This window comes from Rhinopithecus bieti, unplaced genomic scaffold (genome assembly GCF_001698545.2).
Source record: "Rhinopithecus bieti isolate Rb0 unplaced genomic scaffold, ASM169854v2 scaffold_6710, whole genome shotgun sequence".
Lineage (NCBI taxonomy): Eukaryota > Metazoa > Chordata > Mammalia > Primates > Cercopithecidae > Rhinopithecus > Rhinopithecus bieti.
In genome coordinates this window covers 553263-577314 of record NW_016805362.1, presented here as the reverse complement: position 1 = coordinate 577314, position 24052 = coordinate 553263, and the positions used below count along the sequence as shown (strand labels likewise).

The 24052-nt window shown below is 46.5% G+C and overlaps 1 protein-coding gene across 11 annotated transcripts in view; it reads left to right on the top strand.

The window, feature by feature from the left end:
* The window catches only part of TACC2 (transforming acidic coiled-coil containing protein 2), a 263416-nt gene that overhangs the window by 49815 nt on the left and 189549 nt on the right, over nt 1-24052 (top strand). For all 11 annotated transcript variants that reach the window (XM_017872250.1, XM_017872246.1, XM_017872248.1 and 8 more), the window contains one exon: nt 2014-2126. In XM_017872250.1, coding sequence (XP_017727739.1) covers nt 2014-2126 — 113 coding nt within the window. The remainder of the gene's footprint in view (nt 1-2013; nt 2127-24052) is intronic.

Genomic DNA, 24052 nt, shown 5'->3' with positions numbered 1-24052 from the left:
CCTCCCTCCCTCCCTCCCTCCCCCCCCCTCCCCCCCTCTCCCTCCCTTCCTTCCCTTCTTCCCTCTCTCCTTCCCTCCCTCTCTCCCTCTTCCTTTCTTTTCCTTTCCCCTGTTTATTTCTGTTTCTGTTTTGTAGAGATGGGTTTCACCATGTTGTCCAGGCTGGTCTTGAACTCCTGGGCTCAAGCAATCTTCCCACCTCTGCTTCCCAAAGTGCTGGGATCGCACGCATGAGCCACCGCACCTGGCTGGGGGAGCTGTTTCTAATTCACACAATGGCATTGTCTGCTTCTAGGCCATACATTTGGCCCAGAGGAGTGCCACCTTCTGATTTTCACCAAGGTGCCCATGGGCTAGGGAATGTCTGTCCTACAGATTTGCACCATCTGCTAGATTTAAGCAAGCTAGAAAGAAATGAGGTCTTGTGCTGTCTTCAAATGTGTGTTCCACGTAACACGAGTTCTATAAGATGTTAAACTGTGGTACATAAACAAAGAGTCCTGTGGTCAAGAAATTCTGGCGAACTCTGAGTTAAAATTCGGTAAGTTATTCTGCTGTAGAACTCAGAATCTTGACTATGCTCATGTGCATTGTGAATTTCTAAAAGAGGCCTATATTATGTAACACTTGTCAAAGGTGTTTGACCAGGGAATACTTTGTTTTCCTCCAAGCGGATCTGGTGCAGCTCATCTGGATGAGAGGTGGACCAGGGAATGCACTCTTAGTTGCTAGTGACAGAAATTCAGCTTGTACCCACTAAGGTGAAAAGGGCAATGCATGCGGCCTCATCATAGAGCCCCCAGATGGCTAGAGCAGAATGAGGCTTTGGCCCCAGCGGGGCCGCTCCCTCTGCCTGGCATCTCAACTTTTCTCTGCCTGCAAGCTCTGCCGTCTCTTGCTGTGGCAGCTTCTTCCACCACAGCTGGAAACGGCTGCAGGTGACTCCCGCACTCACCTTCTATAGAACACCCCCACCGGAACTGCCCTGGTTCTTCAGGGAATCCCATAGAAGGTCCTGGCTTGGCCTGAGTCTCATGTACACTCCAGTGGGCAGGGACATGGGGCACTATGACTGGCATTTTCCATGAGAACCTCAGGGATGGAGGGTATGGGTGGACCTGTTCCTAAAAGAAGGCAGACCTCATCCCAGAACGAGGGGTGTGTGTTGTTTGGGGTGGGGGCACAGGGTCACCGCTGGGGAAACAAAATGAAAGACAGTCACTGCTTTGGGAAATACAGCTTGGGGCTTACAGAAGCCCTTCCCCTTCTTCTGATTTTATATTACACAAAATAGCATCATTTAAATAAGGTTTTTTTTTTTTTAATCTCATCTCTGTCCTATGATTTAGTTTTGACTGAGCCTTATATTTTTGCATCCTGGTTTTAAAAAATCAACTAGTCTGTAGGAATATGGTTTATAAAAACAACAACAAATCCACTAACCAGTGGACAAGCTTATCCTGGAGTGGAAGAAAAGGATAACCCCTCTCAGAGGGGTTGGGATCCCAAGTGGTTGGGTCCGAATTTCTAAGGGTTCGTCATTTTCTTCTTCCAGTTAGTTTTTTCCCTAGGTTTCCAGCTGAATTCTGGTATGTGAAGCCATCGGTGTGGAGGGAGGAAAGTGTGTTTTCATCTCAGGAGTGCCGCAAACAAATTGGACACTTTCAAGTCTTAGTTTAAATGGCTCTACTTCTCCTAGGGATCTAGTGACCCCAAAGTGTGGTAGGTATCCCCAGTTTTGGTTTTCTACTAAAGCATTCAGTTGGAACTGCTACTGCTTGTTTGACTTTGTTTCTTCCCCACTGGATGAGAGCAGCAGCCACCTTTGCTTTGCTCCCCATATATCCTCAAGGCCTAGCTCAGTGCCACGCATAGTAGGTGCTTCGTTGGATGGCAGAGCAAGTGAACGACCTTATCTTGAATGCTGTGGTGGGGGCTCTGTTGATAAATGTTTTTCTGTTTTCAGAGACTCCTATCTGATTTCCTTTCCAATTTCTCTTTCTCCTGGCTCAGAGGACTTCATCAGCTCAGACGCCAAGGTCCACACAGCCACCGGGGAACAGTCAGAATATAAAAAGGAAGCAGCAGGACATGCCCGGAAGCCCTGACCACAGAGACGCATCCAGGTAGGAGGCCGGCTCTGGAGGACCGATGCAGCCCAAGGCCTGCCCTGCTCATTGCCTGCTCTAGCATTAGCTTTGCCCCATTTGCTTTGGAAACTGGATGCTTAAACCCATGATATCGTCCCCAGTGGTGAGACATTCCAAGCAGTGGTTCACAGACCTCTCTGTGACTGGCTAGGCCTGCATGATTGAAAAGTTCATCCTGATTTCCTGCCCAAAGATGAAATTACTAATTATGGACTTCCATTCCAGCCACACTCCAGAGTATCTTCATTGTCAGAACTGAAAATGGAAAACATCAAGGGTTCCCAGGGGTTTATCAGTGTCTAATCTGTGGCTAAGTGGAGTCTGTATCCCAGTGTGGTGGCTGTTGCGGGCACCGGACCATGAAACAGAGGACTGAGAACACAATTACCAAAGCCACCCAAGCCCTTCGTCCCAGGGAGGCTGGTGCATGAATCCCAGAAACCAGCTGTGGCAGTGGGATGTGGTGGCCCATCAGTCACTGCCTTTTTTTTGAGATGGAGTCTCATCCAGGCTGGAGTGTAGTGGCACGGTCTCGGCTCACTGCAACCTCTGCCTCCTGGGTTCAAGCGATTCTCCTCCTTCAGCCTTCCGAGTAGCTGGGATTACAGGCGCCCGCCAGCATGCCCAGCCATTTTTTGTATTTTTAGTAGAGACGGGATTTCACCATATTGGCCAGGCGGGTCTCTAACTCCTGACCTTAGGTGATCCACCCACCTCAGCTTCCCAAAGTGCTGGATTATAGGCGTGAACCACCATGCCTGGCTGGTCACTGACTCTTGTTAAGAGCCACAGCCAGGCCGTAGGGCTCCCTGTCGGGGCTCTCTCCTGGGCCTCTCCCCATGTTGGCCCCACACTCATAGTTTTAGGGGATGCAAGCAGTAGTCCAGCAGACTCGAGCACCTGGTGTCCAGCATGGACACAGGCCAGGCATGCTGGGGGCACTTAATAACTGCTTATGGGTTCAACTCACAAACAGGCTATGAATTTGGTCAGAAAAACCCTGAACAATTGGAACCCAGCTCCCAGGAGTCTATCATGACAGGCCCTAAGGGAAACAAATGAACAGGAACTCTAGGGAACAAAAGTGCAAAATTGAATGATAGGCCCCATCACAGACAATGGAACTTTGGCTCACAGGCTACTTCATAGCTTTGCAAAACCTTGAGACTCAAAGCGACTTTTTTTTTGCTTTGGGTAAGTAAGAGCAACCCCTGGTGGCAGGAATTTCCATGCCTGGGGCATTGTTTTCTGGGTGGCTTGGGCTATGTGGCTTTCCAGAGGAAGTACTTGGGGCATCTTGGCAGGAGCTTTGGATTTCTTTAGGGAAATGGCAATCAGATGGGGCAGAGTGTTTTTTGCTGAGGGAATCAGAATGATGCCTCGAACAGCACCTTTGATCTGTATTCTCTGCTGAAGATGGTGCCTCCTGTACCTCCCCAGACTCCCGTGGCTGTTCATTTCCATGAACTTTTCCTCAGGGTCACAGGACAAAGGTTTTAGTCTTTGATTCTACTGAGACCTCTAACTTGGCTCTGGATGACTATGAAACTAGTGAATGGATTTGTCTTTTCTGGAATCCCACACAAGTGAAGCCACTCTGGCTAAGGCCCAGCATCCAGCTCTTCTCTTTCCCTCTTGGTGAGGTCCCAGGATCTCCTAAGAGGCCTGGGAATTGCTCGAGGCCTGTGTCACAGCTGGACTGAAGAGTAGCAGCAGCTCAAATGTCTTTTCTTGCTTATTCCCCGGCTTTGGTCAATTATTATTTTTCCCTTGAAGAATTGCCTCTCATTGGCATGCAAATTGAGCATAAAAGAGGTGCCTGTAATCCCAGCACTTTGGGAGGCTGAGGCGGGTGGATCACGAGGTCAGGAGATCCAGACCACCCTGGCTAACATGGTGAAACCCCGTCTCTACTGAAAATACATAAATTAGCCAGGTGTGGTGGCGTGTGCCTATAGTCCCAGCTACCCAGGAGGCTGAGGCAGGAGAATCGCTTGAATTCAGGAGGTGGAGGTTGCAGTGAGCTGAGATCTCACCACTGCACTCCAGCCTGGGCAACAGAGTGAGACTCCGTCTCAAAAAAAAAAAAAAAAAAGAGGTGTCTTCCAAGAGCACACTCAAAAAAGCAGCTTCCTGTTCACAATTAAAAACATGATTCCCCTCCATAAATGTGTGTGTATCTATAGTGCAGGGCCCTGTACTAACTCAGAAATCATCTATCGAGAAGGAACAGGCCCTCCTACTCTGCAAGGGCTGACAGTGAATCCATCGCTCCTGACTGAGCAGGGCTCCTGTGTGCGGTTTCAGTGAGTCACCCGTCCTTGGTGTCACCAACGAGGATAAAGAGTATTTATCGTTGATTTCACATATGGGTGCCAGACCCTATGCCAAATGCCCTGTGTGCAATAGATCATTGCATTTTTTAAAAACCTATTCAGTTCTGATCCTGAGTCCTTATTCTGCCGGGCTGGTGGGTATGCCCAGTGTATTAGTCTGTTTTCACACTGCTGATAAAGACATACCCAAGACTGGGCAATTTACAAAGAAAAGAGGCTTAATGAAGAACTCACAGTTCTAGTGGCTGGGGAAGCCTCCCAATCATGGCAGAAGGCAAGGAGGAGCAAAGTCACATCTTATGTGGATGGCAGCGGGCAAAGAGAAGAGAGCTTGTGCAGGGAAAACTCCTGTTTTTAAAACCATCAGATCTCGTGAGACCCACTCACTATCACAAGAACAGCACAGGAAAGACCTGCCCCCATGATTCAATCACCTCCCCCCAGGTCCTTCCCACAACACTTGGGAATTCAAGATGAGATTTGGGTGGGGACACAGCCAAACCATATCACCACCCAGGGCAGCCATCCTTGGGACTCCCGTCTCCAGAGCCTGGTGCATTGAGGCCATCATCCATTCCCTCCCCAACCCCAGAACCTTCCCTGTGATGCCAGTGACCACACTGCCCCTCCGGCCGAGGGACTGTGCTGCTTCTCTGCCACTGTAGGCAGGAGGAAATCTTTGGTGAGGCTTTGGGAGCCCCATGGCCACTTTCTTGAGCACCCTCCCTGCTCATTTCCCCTCTGAACCCGAGGACACGGTCTGGAAGTAGAGAGGGACTCTCAGAGGTTCCCCACTGTTCAGGGCCCTTTCTCTCCACTCTCAGGTGCATTGGCCTTGAGGCATCTGTCACTTGGCCTCATTGAACAACCAGCATTTTCTCTTTAAAGGATGTAAGTTTTTAAAAAAGGTGGGAAGAGCCATTGACCTGCAACTCTTTGTTTTCTACTTGGAAGAACTCCAGAGACAGAAAACACAGAAGGGCCTGCAGTGGCTACCTGCTGGGCATGGAGCAAGGGAAGAATGTAGGGAGAATGCATATGTGAATATTTCCAAAGATTGCCCCTCTGCCCAGACATTATCTCCACTCTACATATGAGGAAACTGAGGCTTGGAGCATGATGTAATCTACCTTAGAGGTAGAAAATCCATCGTTTCTCCTCGAGGCTCTTCCCTCTCTCCGAATTATGCTAAAACATGGGGTTTACTCATCCCAAAGCAGGTTAAGTTCTTCAGTAGGAAGAATGCAGGGTCCCATCAGTTCAACTGCCTTGCTTTCCGGTTGCCACCTGGTGGCGCTGTTGTAACTTAGCCCAGCATAGTTCAACCGCCCAGAGTCTGGGAGTTGCCTCCCTGATGACCATCCCTGCACAGGCCCCTGTGTTCTTGAGGGAGAATGATCCTAGCCTCCTAGGGTGAAGCTCAACCCCAGCAGCATCTCTTTCTGCTCACTAGTCTCCACACCAGTACAGCTGATGTACCAGTACAGCTGATGCCCAGTTTGGACTGGTCCCTAGTTTGCCCTCCTTGGATGTCACCAACCAGGGACTGAGCAGCGTTTTCCTTTTAGATCCTTAAGTCACAACCAATTTTATCATACAACTTTTTGCCAGATAATGGAGCTATTAATATTAGGTTGTACCAAGGAAATTACCATTTAGGTAGGTCAAAAATTGTTGGACATTGGCCATTTCCTGTGCTTCCATGTCATACTTGCTCCTTCTTCCAAAAAAGGCCAAGGGCAGTGTTTCGAGATGATTGGCTTTTCTCAGGGAGTGAGAATCAGGCAGGGAGTGACCTTCAGTGATTCCTAGCTGAATTCCTGGTGCCTTTGGTTACTGACTACAGTGCTTAGGCTCCCAGGCAATGGTAATTGACAAAAGACCAAGCAAATTTCCCAAACAAGGCTTTGTGAGGGGCTTATGTTTGAACACAAGGGAGATGACGCCCGAGCAGAATTCTCCCACTGGCTCCCCGAGGACAGGTCTTTTTGGTGTTTTAAGAAGGGTGCGCTGGGCGTGGTCACTCACACCTGTAATCCCAGCACTTTGGGAGGCCGAGGTGGGCGGATTGCCTGAGCTTAGGAGTTTGAGACCAGTCTGGGCAACACAGTGAAACCCTGTCTCTACTAAAATACAAAAAATTAGCTGGGCATGGCGGCATGTGCCTGTAGTCCCAGACCCTCCGGAGGCTGAGGCAGGAGAATTGCTTGAACCTGGGAGGTGGAGGTTGCAGTGAGCTGAGATCGCACCACTGCACTCCAGCCTGGGTGACAGATCCAGACTCCGTCTCCAATAAAAAAGAAAAAAAGAAGGGTGACATGAATAAGCATGAGGTATGGGAACATCGTTATGTGTTGGGTAGAGCACAGGGTGCACAGGCACAGTGAAAAAACATGTTAGGCCATGTATTGCATGATCAAAAAATGGCAGATATGGAGCCATAAAAAAGAACGAGATCATGTCCTTTGCAGGGACATGGATGGAGCTGGAGGTCATTATCCTTAGTAAACTAACACAGGAACAGAAAACCAAACACTGCATGTTCTCACTTACAAGTGGGAGCTAACTGATGAGAACACATGGACACATAGAGGGGAACAACACATACTGAGGCCTATTGGAGGGAGGAGGGACAGGATCAGGAAAAATAACTAATGGATCCTAGGCTTAATACCTGGGTGATGAAATAATCTGTACAACACACCCCCATGACACGAGTTCACCTATGTAACAAACCTGCACTTGTGCACTTGAACTTAAAATAGAAGTTTATAAAACAAAACAAAACCCCAAAAATGGTAGATAGGCCCCATCTGGGTGGGAATTTTAGTATTATAATGAGCCAGTGGGTGAAGATGGGTGATTCTTCTGGACTTGTGCACATGCGGACAATAGGGTTAATTCCCTTGAGTAAGATGATGGTGGAATGCTGCTAACCTTAGCTTCTTCAAAGTCTCTTGGACAGCAGGGATGGCACCAGATGGGGTATGCAAGATCTGGTAGAGTCCTGGTAGGGGCCAAGTCTCTTCCATACCCTGTCTCACTTTGTCACTGAATGAAGGAGAGTGGAGTTTTAGCTGTTATCTGATGGTTCTCAAACTTAAGTGGGCACCAAGATCACCTGTAAGGCTGATAAAGACACAGATTGCTAGGCCGATAAAGACACAGATTGCTAGGCCTCGCCTCCAGAGAGTCTGATACAGCAGGTCTGTGGTGAGGCCTGGGAAGGGGCATTTCGTTTCCTTTTTCTTTTTTTTGAGATGGAGTTTCGCTCTTGCCGCCCAGGCTGGAGCGCAATGGTGCAATCTCAGCTCACTGCAACCTCCACCTCCTGGATTCTAGCAATTCTCCTGCCTCAGCCTCCCAAGTTGCTGGGATTACAGGTGCTTACCACCATGCCTGGCTAATTTTTGTATTTTTAGTAGAGACAGGATTTCACCATGTTGGCCAGGCTGGTCTCGAACTCCTGACCTCAGGTGATCCACCTGCCTAGGCCTCCCAAAGTGCTGGGATTACAGGTGTGAGCCACTGTGCCCAGCCGGGAAGGAGCATTTCCATCAAGTTCCCAGGAATTAGTGCTGCTGGTCCAGGGACCACACAATGAAGACTGCTGCATTCTGCCACGCAGCTGTGTGACCACCTCAGCCCAGTGCTGTTGGGGCTCAGAAGAAGCCTTCTCTGAGAGCTGGAGTAGACAAGGAGGGTCTCCTGGCAGGGGTGGAGGGAGCTTGAGTGAAAAGGGCAGGCTCTAGAGGTCATTCCAGGTAGGGGCAGAATTCCTGAACTGGACCTCTTTGGGGCTGAGCAGGAAGTGAGTGCAGACCGAGGTGGTGACGTTCACTGAAAGCAAGATACGAGGAGTGGCGCCACATTGAGGAGAATCTGTCAGTCAGGTGAGAGTTGAGATTTTATCCTGAAGGTAACAGGAAGCTAAGGAGGTGCTCTGTGGTTTGTATGCTTTTAAACAAGGGCTTGGCACAGTGACTCACACCTTTAATCCCAGCACTTTGGGAGGCCAAGGCGGGTGGATCACGTGAGGTCAAGAGTTTGAGACCAGCCAGGTCAACCTGGTGAAACTCCGTCTCTACTAAAAAATACAAAAATTACCCGGGTGTGGTGGCACACACCTGTAGTCCCAGCTACTGGAGAGGCTAAGGCAGGAGAATACCTTGAACCCGGGAGGCAGATGTTGCAGTGAGCTGAGATCATGCCACTGCACTTCAGCTGGGTGACGAGAGTGAGACTGTGTCTCAAAAACAAAATAAAATTAAATTAAAAATAAAATAAAATAAACAAGGGCTTATGCATACCAGGAAAGTGTTCCAAAGATAAAGGTAGGGGCACTGACTGGTGCACTGGAGGGGTAGAGGCTGGAAGGGGCACTAGGGGATATTCTTGCAGTAGAGGAATAGTGGCTGGAAGGAATCCCAAGGGGGAACCCACAGAACCCGGTGACTGCCTGGGTGTGGGCAGAAGAGGTGGAGTCAAAGAAAAGGAAAATCCTAAGCCCTCCATCTGGCTGAACAGAGTCCCTCTCGGCCAAAGGGATCCTAAAGAAGCCTTAAAAACTAAGTTTGGTCGGGTGCGGTGGCTCACGCCTGTAATCCAGCACTTTGGGAGGCTGAGGCAGGCAGATCACCTGAGGTTGGGAGTTCAAGACCAGCCTGACCAATATAGAGAAACACTGTCTCTACTAAAAACAAAAAAAAAAAAAAAAAATAGCTGGGTGTGGTGGCAGGTGCCTGTAATCCCAGCTACTTGGGAGGCTGAGGCAGGAGAATCTCTTGAACCCGGGAGGTGGAGGTTGGGGTGAGCCAAGATCACACCATTGCACTCCAGCCTGGGCAACAAGAGTGAAACTCCGTTTCAAAAAAAAAAAACAAAACAACAAAAACAACAACAACAAAAAACTGAGTTTGGAGCCCTGACAGGATGGAGGTCAGACAGCCTTCGTATACCCGCTCCTGACAGGATGGAGGTCAGACAGCCTTCCCATACCCGCTCACTCACTAGCCGATGTTAGACTTTCTTTCCTAAGGGTTCAACAGAAACTAGCAAAAAAGCCCTTTTGAAAGACTTGTTCCACCACTGGTTTCAGCCAGATCCCCTTCCACAACAGCTGACCAGCATTCCTTCTACATAAGAGATCACCCGCCATGGAGTGGTTCGGCTCCCTGAGTGCCTTCACGCCCTTTGCGTCACCTTTTAATGTATAGAGCCTAATTTTAATGCATTTAAATGTTGTCTCCACCTCAAAGTAAGCATGGGGTGTAACATGTCTGTTTGCTTACTATGAATGCATGCCCCTCTTCATGAATATTCATAGCTCCTCCTATAATCTGTTGAATGTGTCTACTTAGATAGCCTGTTCAGCATAAATTGTTGTCTCAAGCTTCCCTACCTCGAGTGCCTGCTTCCGGCTTCTGCTGCAAAGTGCGGAAGCGCTTCCGTCACTTCCCAGCCCAAGGGATGGATGGCCAACCTGCAGGCTGCAACCCTTTATTATTTATTTATTTATTTAGAGACGGAGTCTCACTATATCGCCAGACTGGAGTGTGGTGGCGCGACCTTGGCTCACTGCAACCTCCACCTCCCGGGTTCAAGCGATTCTCCTGCCTCAGCATCTCAAGTAGCCGGGACTACAGGTGCATGGCACCATGCCCAGCTAATTTTTGTATTGTTAGTAGAGATGGGGTTTCACCATGTTGGCCAGGATAGTCTCGATCTCTTGACCTTGTGATCCACCTGCCTTGGCCTCCCAAAGTGCTGGGATTTACAGGCATGAGCCACTGTGCCCGGCCAGCTGCAACTCTTTATAAGAAATAAGCTTTCCTCCCCAAGTTTATGAACCTCATGATTCTTCAGTTTACAAGAAGATGCTAAGGTTCTGGACCAAGAACCCAAAATAAAGATCCAACATTAAATACTGGGAGATATAAAGCGAGAGCTAGGCCCCGGGGGGGCCCCGCGCCCCGCCCCGCTTTTTTTTTTTTTTTTTTTTTTTTTTGGTTGTTGTTGTTTTTCTTTTGTTTTTTGAGACAGAGTTTCGTTCTTGGTGTCCATGATGGAGTGCAGTGGCGTGATCTCGGCTCACTGCAACCTCTACCTCCCGGGTTCAAGCCATTCTCCTGCCTCATCCTCCTGAGTAGCTGGGATTACAGGTGCCCACCACCACGCCCGGCTATTTTTTTTTTTTTTTTTTGTATTTTAGTAGAGACAGGGTTTCACCATGTTGGTCAGGCTAGTCTCGAACTCCTGACCTTGTGATCCACCCGCCTCGGCCTCCCAAAGTGCTGGGATTACAGGCGTGAGCCATCACGCCTGGCCTCCACCTGTGTTTTTAATAAGCACCCCAGGGGATTCTTCTGAGCAGAGAAATTTAAGGAATGGTGAGCTATTACCAGAACCACTTTATCAGAATTGCCTGGGATATCAGTTAAAGTACCCATGTCCTGAACACCCTCCTGCCCCCTTAAAAAGTCTGAGCCAGCAGCTTTGGGATAAGACCCCTACATCTGTGTTTGTAATAAGAATCCCATGAGATTCTCATGAGAAAGCAAGTTTGGGAGACACTGACCAGGGTTTACCCCCAGGCCAACAAGGATAGCTAACTTTTGTTTGCACTTTGGATAATTCGCATACAGACTCATTGCCCCCTCTCCCATTCGCTCCTCTGTTTTTTTTTTTTTCAACAAGTATTTATTGGGCACCCATGCTGTGCCTGCTGCTAGGTGGTGAGGATGTAGCTGGCATCACGCACCATGGGGGCTCTGCTCCGGTGGATAAATACACTGTAGTTGAGTTAGACATCGAGCAAGGAAACAAATAGAACAGAGACACTTCTGGGTGGTATGGAGGCTCTGAAAGGTGCCCAGCAGGGTGTCAAGCTAGAGGGTAGCAGGGAAAGTGGCTGCTTTAGATTAGATCTGTCGTTCTCAAAGTGGGGTTTCTGACCCGGTGGCCCCAGCATCACCTGGGAATTTGTTAGAAATGCAAAACTTTGACCCCACTCCCACTCACTGAACCAGAAACTCAGGGTGGGGCCCAGTGATGTGTGTTTTAACGAGCCCAGGGATTCTGGCACCCCTAAGGTTTGAGAATCACAAGATTAGATGGCCAGAGAAGGAGGTGATATAGAAACGGAGTCTGGAATGACAAAAAGGAGGCAGACATGGAAGACCTAGGGGACCATGCATTCCAGATGGAAGGACAGGCCTTGCAAAGGGCTTAAGGAGGAAGAATTCTTTAGAATCCTCTAAAGAATGCTTTAGAGGAATGGTGACCATTGAGGCAGTGAGAGACGGCCAAGTGGGCAGGGGCCTGATCAGTTAAGCCTGGACCCTGAAGGCCGTGGTGAGGAACTTGGATTTCCTTCTGGTGCTGAGGATGCAAGCAACACTGGGACCAGGCGGTCAAAGAAGGGGCCCAGGTAGAGCCCCAGGCAAAGCCCCAGGCAAGATGTGGTAGTACCTAGAACTAGGGCAGAGTTTCTCAAGCTTGTTTTTATTGCCACTCACTCCTGGCTGCCTGCAAGGAACTTAGAGACATTTATTCCCCATTGCCCTTCCTTCTCCGAGAAAGTTCAGTACCACAGGAAGGCTGTATATGTTTCTGTGCTATGGCCTTTGAGGCCACAGACTATTGTAATATCTAAGGCTCTTTTCACCTCTCAAGAACCAATTTTCACCCCACCTGGTGATAGTCTTGGCCCACTGAGAGTGCATGGACTGAGATGAAAACCAGTGAAGGTGGAGAAAATGTGAGCAGCTTTCCATATTTTGGATATTTTGGAGCTAGAGATGCCAGGACTTGCTGATAGATGGGCTTTAGAAGGAAGGAGAAAAGAGGCCAGGTGCGGTGGCTCATGCCTGTAATCCCAGCACTTTGGGAGGCCAAGGTGGGCAGATCACCTGAGGTCAGAAGTTTGAGACCAGCCTGGCCAACATGGTGAAACCCTGTCTCTACTAAAAACACAGAAATTAGCTGGGCGTAGTGGCGCATGCCTGTAGTCTCAGCTACTCGGGAGGCTGAGGCAGGAGAATCACTTGAACCCAGGAGGAGGAGGTTGCAGTGAGCCAAAATCACGCCACTATACTCCAGCCTGGGCGACAGAGACTCCATCTCAAAAAAAAAAAAAGAAGGATGGAGAAAAGAATGGAGGAAGATTCCTGAAGCTTTGGCTTAAGCGACTGGGCAGGTGGGATCATGTGCTGAGATGTGCAAAACACTAGGCTCAGGTATGTCTGCTAAGTTCCATGGCCACAGACCTGGGCTCCAGGAGGAAATCCTACAGGCACCAGGTGAAGCTGGCAGGACAAAGTTCCGACCATCACAGACCTGGGCTTGTGCTGGGGGAATCCCAGGAGGGCCTGGCATCTCTGAGAGAAAAGCAGAGTTCTCCTTTCTGCTTCGGGGACAGCTCATTTCCTGCTCCATGCCCAGCTCCTTAGCACCCCAGCCTTTTTGGGGGACAGGTGTCTTACTTGATTTAATAAACACAGGCCCACTACCCACTACAGGTCAAGCTCTGGTCTGGACTAGAGTTACAAAGATGAGGAAGATGTCCAGTCCAATCTAGAGAAAGGCATGCAAATGAATAATTCTAGAACAAGCCCTAGGTGGGGGTCTCTGGGAGCACAGGGGCAGGGAGACAGGTACTGGCTCTGCTGGCGAGAACCAGGAGACGTCTCCAGGGGAGGTTTCTTGGGGCTGGGTCTTCAAAACTGAGTAGAAGTAGAGGATTATGGGGAAAAGACAGTCCCAGGCAGAGAACAGCTGAAGTAGAGGATTACGGGGAAAAAGCAGTCCCAGGCAGAGAACAGCTGTCCTTATTGTAGATCCACAGGAAACAGAATTTAAGAAGGACTAGACACATAGACTTTACGACATTTCAGAGCTGCTTTTTTTTTTTTTTTTTGAGGCAGAGTTTCGCTCTTGTTGCCCAGGCTGGAGTGCAATGGCGCGATCTTGGTTCACCACAACCTCTGCCTCCCAGGTTCAAACAATTCTCCTGCCTCAGCCTCCTGAGTAGCTGGGATTACAGGCATGCACCACCACATCCGGCTAATTTTTTTTTTTTTTTTTTTTTTAATTTTTTAGTAGAGACAGGGTTTCTCCATATTGGTCAGGCTGGTCTCGAACTCCCGACCTTGGGCGATCCACCTGCCTCAGCCTCCTAAGTGCTAGGATTACAGGCGTGAGCCACTGCGCCTGGCCCAGAGTTTCTTTACATCTGGGAGATAGGAGGTGTAGCATAATATTAAGCTCAACCTCTTGGCTTTTTCAGAAGACAAACTCCTAGTTAGAACAAGCACATCTTTGGTGTGGATAGCAGCAGCTATGGGGAAGGGTTTAGAAACATGGTTTGAAAANGAGCTTCTTTTTTTTTTTTTTTTTGAGGCAGAGTTTCGCTCTTGTTGCCCAGGCTGGAGTGCAATGGCGCGATCTTGGTTCACCACAACCTCTGCCTCCCAGGTTCAAACAATTCTCCTGCCTCAGCCTCCTGAGTAGCTGGGATTACAGGCATGCACCACCACATCCGGCTAATTTTTTTTTTTTTTTTTTTTTTAATTTTTTAGTAGAGACAGGGTTTCTCCATATTGGTCAGGCTGGTCTCGAACTCCCGACCTTGGGCGATCCACCTGCCTCAGCCTCCTAAGTGCTAGGATTACAGGCGTGAGCCACTGCGCCTGGCCCAGAGTTTCTTTACATCTGGGAGATAGGAGGTGTAGCATAATATTAAGCTCAACCTCTTGGCTTTTCAGAAGACAAACTCCTAGTTAGAACAAGCACATCTTTGGTGTGGATAGCAGCAGCTATGGGGAAGGGTTTAGAAACATGGTTTGAAAAAATGAACTAAATAGGCTTTAAATGGAAGGCCAGGATGTTTCTTACTCCTCCCTTTCACTGCCATTTGTGGAATTGGTCTGCTGCAGGCTGGGCGTTGGGCCTAGGGTTACACACATCACCTCACCTGGCAGCTCTGTGTGGATGGCTGTAGATGACCCAAGGGGGCCATATGAGGAAAACAGGGCTCAGAGAAGTTAAGGAAATTGTTTTGGGTCACACAGACAGAAAGTGGCAGCGTAGGGACTAGAACCCCGGCTGGTTTGATCCACCTGAAACGCAGACTCGTAACTAACTCTCACAGGTGTCTTTTTCTTTTTTTTTTTTTTCCTGAGATGGAGTCTTGCTCTGTTGCCCAGGCTGGAGTGCCCTGGTGCGATCTCAGCTCACTGCAAGCTCCGCCTCCCAGGTTCACGCCATTCTCCTGCCTTAGCCTCCCGAGCAGCTGGGACTACAGGCGCCCGCCACCACGCCTGGCTAATTTTTTGTAATTTTTAGTAGAGACAGGGTTTCACTGTGTTAGCCAGGGTGGTCTTGATCTCCTGACCTTGTGATCCACCCGCCTCCGCCTCCCAAAGTGCTGGGATTACAGGCGTGAGCCACGGTGCCCGGCCCACAGGTGTCTTCAAGTATTTGTGTTCTGGTCTCCATAATTAGAAAGTGAACCTTGGTCAATCTTTAACATTTAATTTTCCTATAAACAGGGTCAGTTCTTAGCAGAAAAGAGAAAAATCAGAAAGATCTCAGCTGTGCTTTGTGCATCGGCCGGGGCCAGCTGTTAGGGACCGAGCCCTGTGTTTCCCAGGCGGCCTGCTCTGTTCCTTCCAAGCTTGGGTGGACGCTGAGATCAATTCCCAGGCTCCTGCCCAGCCAGGGTGTGTCCAGAGTAGAGGGCAGCCTCCGCCCCTCCTCGTCCTGCTTCTGACTCATTATTTATCTTTGGCAGGAAGTAAACACAGAGAGGAGGGTGGGAGGGAGAGGAGGAGGGAGCTCCTGACTTTTGACACTGGCTGAAAAGGAAGATCATGTGCTGAATTAGGTGTGTGTCTTGTTTCCTGCTCCTCTGGTTTCAACAGAGCATTTGAGGCTTTAAACAACAGGGGAAGAGGAGTATTTTTCCATTATGAGATAATACCCGTTTATTGTAGCAACTTGGAACATAGCGAAGAGTGCAGAGTGGGGTGGAAAAAATCACCAATGCCCCTACCATATGTGGACAAGGGCTTTCAAAATGTTAATGTTTTCCTCACACTCTTCTGTTTTTTTTCTAGTTCCTTTCTTTATTGACTGTAAGATAGCTATATTTTGTTAGGTGGTATATTAAGTGTGCATATATATTATAAAACATGCAAATTATATATTATATCATATATTTAATATATTATGAACATGACAAATTATACTAATATAAATTATATATGTTATTATATATAATAACACACACACACACCTATAGATGTGTGTTGTGTGCGGGAGCGTGGTTGGCCTACTCTTGTACCCCCAGCTGTGGGAGGCCGAGGCCTGGTGGGATCACTTTGAGGTCAGGAGTTTGAGACCAGCCTGGCCAACATAGTGGATGACCCGTCTCTTACTAAAAAATACAAAAATTGGCTGGGGCGTGGTGGCTCAAGCCTGTAATCCCAGCACTTTTGGGGGGCCGAGATGGGCGGATCCAAGGTCAGGAGATCAAGACCATCCTGGTTAACACGGTGGGAAACCCATCTCTAACTTAAAAACCCTACAAAAACTAGCCGCGCGAGGTGGGCGGGCCAACCTGTAGTTCCCCAGCTACTCGGGGACCTGAGGCAGGAGAATGGCATGAACCGTGGAGGCAGAGCTTGCAGTGAGCCGAGATCCGGCCACTGTACTCCAGCCTGGGCGACAGAGCGGAGACTCCCGTCTCAAAAAAAAAAAAAAAAGAGCAAAAATTAGCTGGGCATGGTGGTGCATGCCTGTGGTCCCAGCTACTTGGGAGGCCGAAGCAGGAGAATCGCTTGAACCCAGGAGGCAGAGAGGTTGGAGTGAGCCGAGATCGTGCCACTGTGCTCCAGCTTGGGTGACAGAGCGAGACTCTGTCTCAAACAACAACAACAAAAAGTGTGTGTGTGTGTGTGTGTGTGTAACTTATATATATGTATATGCACTTTCAAAATAATATGGCCAGGCGCGGGGGCTTACGCCTGTAATCCCAGCACTTTGGGAGGCTGAGGTGGGTGGATCACGAGGTCAGGAGATCGAGACCATCCTGGCAAACACGGTGAAACCCCGTCTCTACTAAAAATACAAAAAAATTAGCTGGGCGTGGTGGTGGGCGCTTGTAGTCCCAGCTACTTGGGAGGCTGAGGCAGGAGAATGGTGTGAACCTGGGAGGCGGAGCTTGCTGTGACCCGAGATCACACCACTGCACTCCAGCCTGGGCGACAGAGCGAGACTCCGTCTCAAAACAAAACAACAACAACAAAAATAATAGGCTATTTTCAGAACAGTTTTAGGTTACCAAAAAATCGTGTAGCTAGTACAAAAGAGTTCCCATGCACCCTTCCCTCCTCCATACGGTTTCCCCTGTTATTAACACCTCACATTAATGTGGTATATTTGTTTCAATTAATGGGCCAATATTGATACATTATTATTATTAACTAAAGTCTATACAGTAAGTTATCACTCAGTCTCATTAATAGGTTCTTAGAAACTGCAATTTTAAATGAAATGACGTATAATGAGACCAGTTTTTTTCTCATCATTATACTGAAACTACATTGAACAAAACCACATTATTGAAGAGCCTACTCTATATCTGTTTGCTCAAAGTTGCAGTTTCCAAGAACCACTGGACAATATTGAGGACTTACTGTCGTTTACATTAAAGTTCAGTTTGTGTTATACATTCTGATGGATTTGACAAATGCACGATGTCATGTATCCATCATTATATTAGTTTCACTGCCTTTAAAACCCCTTAGGCTCCACCCATTCCCCTCCCTCCATCCTCCCACATTCTTGGGAATCACTCTCTTTTTAGTGTCTCTATAGTTTCTTCTAATTTCTTTTTTATTGGTATCAGATACATACTGTGAGTTGTCTAAATTTGAGAGCTTGATGAATGCTTATACTCCTATACACCTGTATTATCACACCCAGTTATAGATCTAGGTCATTTTCATCATACCAGATTGTTCTCTCTTGTTCCTTCCCAGTCAATACCCCTTCCCAAGAGTAAAACTATTCTGACTTCTATCACCATTGATTGGTTTTGATAGTTCTTGAACTCTATATAAATGGAATCAAACAGCTTATATGCTTTGCTGTCTGGCTTTTATACACGGACACTTGTTGATTTTTAAAATTATTTTTTATTGTGGTAAAAGGGCAGAACATAAAATTTACCATCCTAACCATTTTTTAAGTGTACAATTCAGTGGTATCGGTTATAATCACATTGTTGTGTGACCAGTGTCTCTATAGTTTATTAGGTGAGAAGCTAGCATCATTGATTTGAGACCTTTCTAAAATATGGGCATTTTAGTGCTATAAATGTCACTCTGAGACCTGTTTTAACTGCATCCCACAAATTATACTTGTTTTCATTTTCATTCTGTTCAAGTACTTTACAATTTCCTTCTTTCTTCTTTTACTCATGGACTATTCAGAGATGTGTTACTGTTTCCAAATAGTTGGGGATTTTCCAGATATCCTTCTGTTATTGATTTCTAATTTAATTTCATTGTAGCCAGATAGGATACTTTGTATAATTTGAATCATCTCAAATTTATGCACAGAATATGGTCTCCCTTGTACATGTTCCATCTGTACTTGAAAAAAATGTTATTTTGCTATTATTGGATGGTGTTTAAAAAGTGTTAATTAAGTCAAGTTGGTCATAGCATTGTTCACGTCATCTGTATCCACACTGATTTTCTATCCACTTGTTCAATTATTGAGAGCGGTTTGGAAATACCAGACTATAATTGTGGATCTGTCCATTACTCCTTTCAATTCTACCAGTTTTTACTTCTTGTGTTTTGAAGCTCTGTTATTAGATAAAAAATTTTAGACTTTTTAATCTTTATTTTAGAATGTATAAAATTTTAAAATTTATACAGATAAATCGAATCCTTTATCATTATAAAATTATCTTCTTTATGCCTGTAATATTTTTTGCTGCAAAATCTACTTTGTCTTAAATAATGTAGACAACAGCCTGATTACTATTTGCATAGTACATCTCCCCCTTCTTTCAATCTTTTACATTTAGCCTATTTGTGCTTTAAAAAAAATTTAAGTACCTATATTGAAGGCAGCATAGAGTTGGATCCTGTTTTATTAATGCACTCTGAAAATCTATACCTTTTTCTTTTTTTGAGACAGGGGTCACTCTATCACCCAGGCTGCTCTATCACACCAGTGCAATGGTGTTATCTTGACTCACTGCAGCCTCCATCTTCCAGGTTCAAGTGATTCTCCTGCCTCAGCCTCCCAAGTAGCTGGGACTACAGGCGCCCGCCACCATGCCCAGCTAATTTTTTTTTCCTGAGACAGTCTCACTCTGTCACCCAGGCTGGAGTACAGTGGTATGATCTCAGCTCACTGCAACCTCCGCCTCCCAGGTTCAAGTGATTCTTGTGCCTCAGCCTCCTGAGTGGCTAGGATTACAGGCGTGCACCACCACACCCAGCTAATTTTTGTATTTTTAGTAGAGAAGGGGTTTCACCATGTTGGTCAGGGTGGTCTCAAACTCCTGACCATGTGATCCACTTGCCTTGGCCTCCCAAAGTGCTGGCATTACAGACGCGAGCCATGGTGCTCAGCCTAATTTTTGTGTTTTTGGTAGAGATGGTGTTTCACCATGTTGGCCAGACTGGTCTCAAACTCCTGACCTCAAGTGATCTGCCTGCCTCGGCCTCCCAAAGTGTTGGGATTACAGGCATAAACCACTGTGCCCAGTCTGAAAATCTGTACCTTTTAACTGGAGTGTTTACAACATTCACATTTAATGTGATTATTAATATGATTGGTTTAAATCTATAGTCTTGTTTCATTTTTCCTCCTTTTTTGCCTTCTTTTGGATTATTGTATTAGCTACAACTATTTGTGTTATTTTTGGTTGCTTTAAGAAGTACAACATACATATTTAATATCTCACATTCTACTTTCAAATGATTATATCATTTTACATATATTAGAAGAGGCTTACAACAATATGCTTCCATTCTGTTTCGGTCTTTGTTCTATTTTGTCTTTCTACATAAGCTACACATCCCATAATACGTATTATTTGTGCTTTAATCAGGCAATTATCTTTTAAAAGAGATTTAAGTAATAAGGAAAAAGAGACTGTATTTACTTGCATAGTTACATTTTCTGGTGTTCTTTATTCTGTTGTGTAGATCCTGAATAACATTTATTATTCTTTTCTTTCTGCTTGAAGGTATTCCTTTAACATTTCCTGAAATGTAGGTCTGCTAGGGGTTATTTTAGCTTTTGTATGTCTGGAAAAATCTTTATTTCACCTGGTTTAGGAAAATATTTTGTCTAAGCAAAGAGTTCTAGGTAGGCAGTTTTTTTCTTTCAACACTTTAAAGATATTGTTTCTGTATACTGGCTTTCATTATTTCCAACAAAATTCTTACCTTTGTTCTTTTCTTCTCTGGCTAGTTTTAGTATTTTTCACTTTGGCACTGGTTTGAAGCAGTTAGGTTATGACATGCCTTGGTGTAGGTTTTTCACTGTTTCGGGTTTTTTGTTTTGTTTTTTAGACAGAGTCTTACTCTGTCACCCAGGCTGGAGTGCAGTGGCCTGATCTCGGCTCACTGCAACCTCTGCCTCCCAGGTTCAAACAATTCTCCTGCCTCAGCCTCCCAAGTAGCTGGGATTATAGGCGCATGCCACCACACCCAGCTAATTTTTGTATTTTAGTAGAGATGGGGTTTCACCATGTTGGCCAGGCTGATCTCAAACTCCTGACCTCAAGTGATCCACCCGCCTTGGCCTCTCAAAGTGCTGGGATTATAGGCATGAATCATTGCCCTGAACACTGGCCCTTGCTGTTTCTTATGCTTGGCATTAGTTGAGATTCTTGAATATGTTGGTTCATAGTTTACATCATATTTGGAGATTTTTCAGTCATCAGTTCTTCAAATATTTTGTATCTCCCCTACTCCTGTGGGGACTCCACACATATATTTGGTTACTTGAATTTGTCTCACAGTTCACTGATGCTTTTTTATTGTTGTTGTTATTTCTTTCTTTCTTTTTTTTTTTTTTTTTTTTTGAGACAGAGTCTCACTCTGTCACCCAGGCTGGAGTGCAGTGGCACGATCTCGGCTCACTGCAAGCTCTGCCTCCCGGGTTCACACCATCCTCCTGCCTCAGCCTCCTGAATAGCTGGGACTACAGGCACCCACCACCACGCCTGGCTAATTTTTTGTGTTTTTAGTAGAGATGGGGTTTCACCGTGTTTACCAAGGTGGTCTCGATCTCCTGACCTTGTGATCCGCCCGCCTCGGCCTCCCAAAGTGCTGGGATTACAGGCGTGAGCCACCGCGCCTGCCTGTTTTTATTTCTCTCAGTCTTAATTCTCTCTGTGTTTCATATTAGAACATTTTTAATGCTATATCTTGAAGTTCACTAATCTTTTTCTCTGCAGTGTCTAACCTGTCATTAATTTCACCCAGTGGGTTTTTCATTTTAGACATCCTAGTTTTCATTTCTAGAAGTTTGATTTGGGTCTTTTTTTACATATTCCCTCTGTGCTTAACTTATTCGGTCTTCCCTCTAGCCTCCTGAACATATGGAATACAGTTATAATTCTGGAAAAAAAGTCCTTTTGTACTAATTCTATCATCTGTGTAATTTCTGCGTTCAAGACAAATTATGTGATTTTTTTTTTTTCCGTTGTGGGTCACATTTCCCTGCTTGCAGGCTAGACACAGTGGACTTTAAGCTTTTTGGGTTCTGGATATTTTCATATTTCTATAAATATTATTGAACTTTGCTCTGGGATGCAGTTAAGTTATTTGGAACAACTTAATCCTTTGCATCTCACTTCGTTAGATGGAATGAGAGCAGTGTTTAGGTGAGGATTAATCTTCCCCAGTACTGAGGCAAAACCTGCCTTAGTGCTCAACAGATGCCTTACGAGTGATGAGGTACTCCACTCTGGCTGGTGGGAACAGGAACTATTCCCAGCTCTGTGTGAGCTTTGAGGATTGCTCGTCCTAAACCTTTCAGGTGTTTTTTTTTTTTTTTTTGAGACAGAGTCTTGCTCTGTCACCCAGGCTGGAGTGCAGTGACACGATCTCGGCTCACTGCAACCTCCGATTCCCGGGTTCAAGTGATTTTCCTGCCTCAGCCTCCCGAGTAGCTAGGACTACAGACGCACGCCACCACGCCTGGCTAATTTTTATTTTTAGTAGAGATGGGGTTTCCCCATATTGGCCAAGCTGGTCTCAAACTCCTGACCTTGTGATACACCTGCCTCGGCCTCCCAAAGTGCTGGGATTACAGGTGTGAGGCACCGCACCCGCCCAACCTTTCAGGTGTTCTGTACCTCACCTCAGGGGGTTTCCACACCTGCACATGCTCATCAGTACTTTGCCCGTCTCTGGGGTTCTCTCTGTTCAGTCCTCTCTAGTATTCTGCCCTGGGAACTGCTGCTGTCTCAGTCTCCGCAGATACGCAGCTTCACTCGGCTCACTACAATCTCAGCTCACTACAATCTCTGCCTCCCGATCTCGGCTCACTACAATCTCTGCCTCCCGGATTCACACCATTCTCCTGCCTCAGCCTTCCGAGTAGCTGGGACTACAGGTGCCCGCTACCACGCCTGGCTAATTTTTTATATAGTTTTTATATATTTTTTATATTTTTTAGTAGAGGCGTGTTAGCCAGGATGGTCTTGATCTCCTGACCTCGTGATCCGCCTGCCTTGGCCTCCCAAAGTGCTGGGATTACAGGTGTGAGCCACCGCGCCCAGCCCCCATTGTTTTCTTCTATCTCCAGGATTCCTGCTCCTCCTTTCCTCTGTTCCTTAGTAGCTAATCCTCCCTTTGTCCAACCCTTCTTGTAGTTAATATTTCCTCATATGACATTTTCCAACCTAGGCTCTCTGAAAACATTGAAAAGCTACCATATCAAGTTCCTTTCTTGGGTTTTAAATGAGAATGCAGCAAAACACCTGGCATTATTTTGGAAGAGGCGGGGAGACCCTTCTAGAAAAAAAGAGCAAGAGATAAGATGCCGCGGGCGAAGTTGTTTCTCTTCTCCCTTCAAGAGTTGCTTGTATCATCGACACTTGCAGTCTCCGCTGTGTCTTGCTGTGATCTCAAATGCCAACTTTGACGGTGGTTAATCTTCCCAAACTTGTCACTGCAGCTGTGTTAGTGCTGGGAAGGAAGCTGGATGATCTTTATGTCTTTGACATTGAGCCAGCTTGGCGCCCAGTAATGTTGACTCATCCACTTTTTTCCCCCATTTAGATTAATGGGATTACAGAGAGACAATCTCAACAAAATAGACTGGCAATCAGGATTTATTCTGAAAAGAAACCCTTCATCACATTTTTGAGCTCAGGACATATGAGCTCTGTCTGAGACAGGTAACACCGGTAACAACATATGGGTCAGAGAATGCCCCAAATTCTCTGAAAGATTTTCAGTCATCAAGAGACATTTCCACTATGTGCCCTGTTTTGTACAATGTTTTCTGTGGCAGGAAAATGATTTTAATTAATGCTATGAGTCTTATCAAGAAGGGATATAGACTGGGCATGGTGGCTCATGCCTATAATCCTAGCACTTTGGGAGACTGAGGTGGGCTGATTGCTCGAGCTCAGGAGTTTGAGACCAGCTTGGGAAACATGGCAAAACCCTGTCTCTACAACGAATTAGCCGGGTGTGTGAAGGGGTGGCCTGCCCCTCCACACCTGTGGGCGTTTCTCGTTAGGTGGAACGAGAGACTTAAGAAATGAGACACAGAGACAAAGTATAAAGAAAGAAAAAGTGGGCCCAGGGGACCGGCGCTCAGTGTACAGAGGACCCACGCTGGTCTCTGAGTTCCCTCAGTATTTATTGATCATTATCTTTACCATCTTAGAAAAAAGGAAGTGACAGGATAATAGGATCTTCGTAGGGAGAAGGTCAGCAGTAAGACATATGAATAAAGATCTCTGTGACTTAAGTTTAAGGAAAAGTGCTGTGCCTTGATACGCATATGTAAACATCTCCAGGCTTGGTGGCTCACACCGCCTTGATACGCGTATGTAAACAACTTACAGGCCCGGTGGCTCACGCCCATAATCCCAGCACTTTGGAGGCCAAGACGAGTGGATCACCTGGGGTCGGGAGTTCGAGACCAGCCTGACCAACATGGAGAAACTCCATTTCTACTAAAGATACAAAATTAGCTGGGCATGTTGGCACATGCCTGTAATCCCAGCTACTTGGGAGGCCGAGGCGGAGAATCGGTTGAACCCGGGACGCGGAGGTTGCAGTGAGCTGAGATCTTGCCATTGCACTCTAGCCTGGGCAACAAGAGCAAAACTCCGTCTCAAACAAGAAAAAAAAAAAAAAAAAGAAGAAGGGATATAACAAAAATACATTTACTACTCTTTGTTGTTCAAAATATCCTCATGCTGTCAAAATAACATATAAAAACACCACCAAAATCTAGCTATACAAGCAGAACTCTCATTTGCATTTTTCTTTTTTTTTTTTTTTTTTT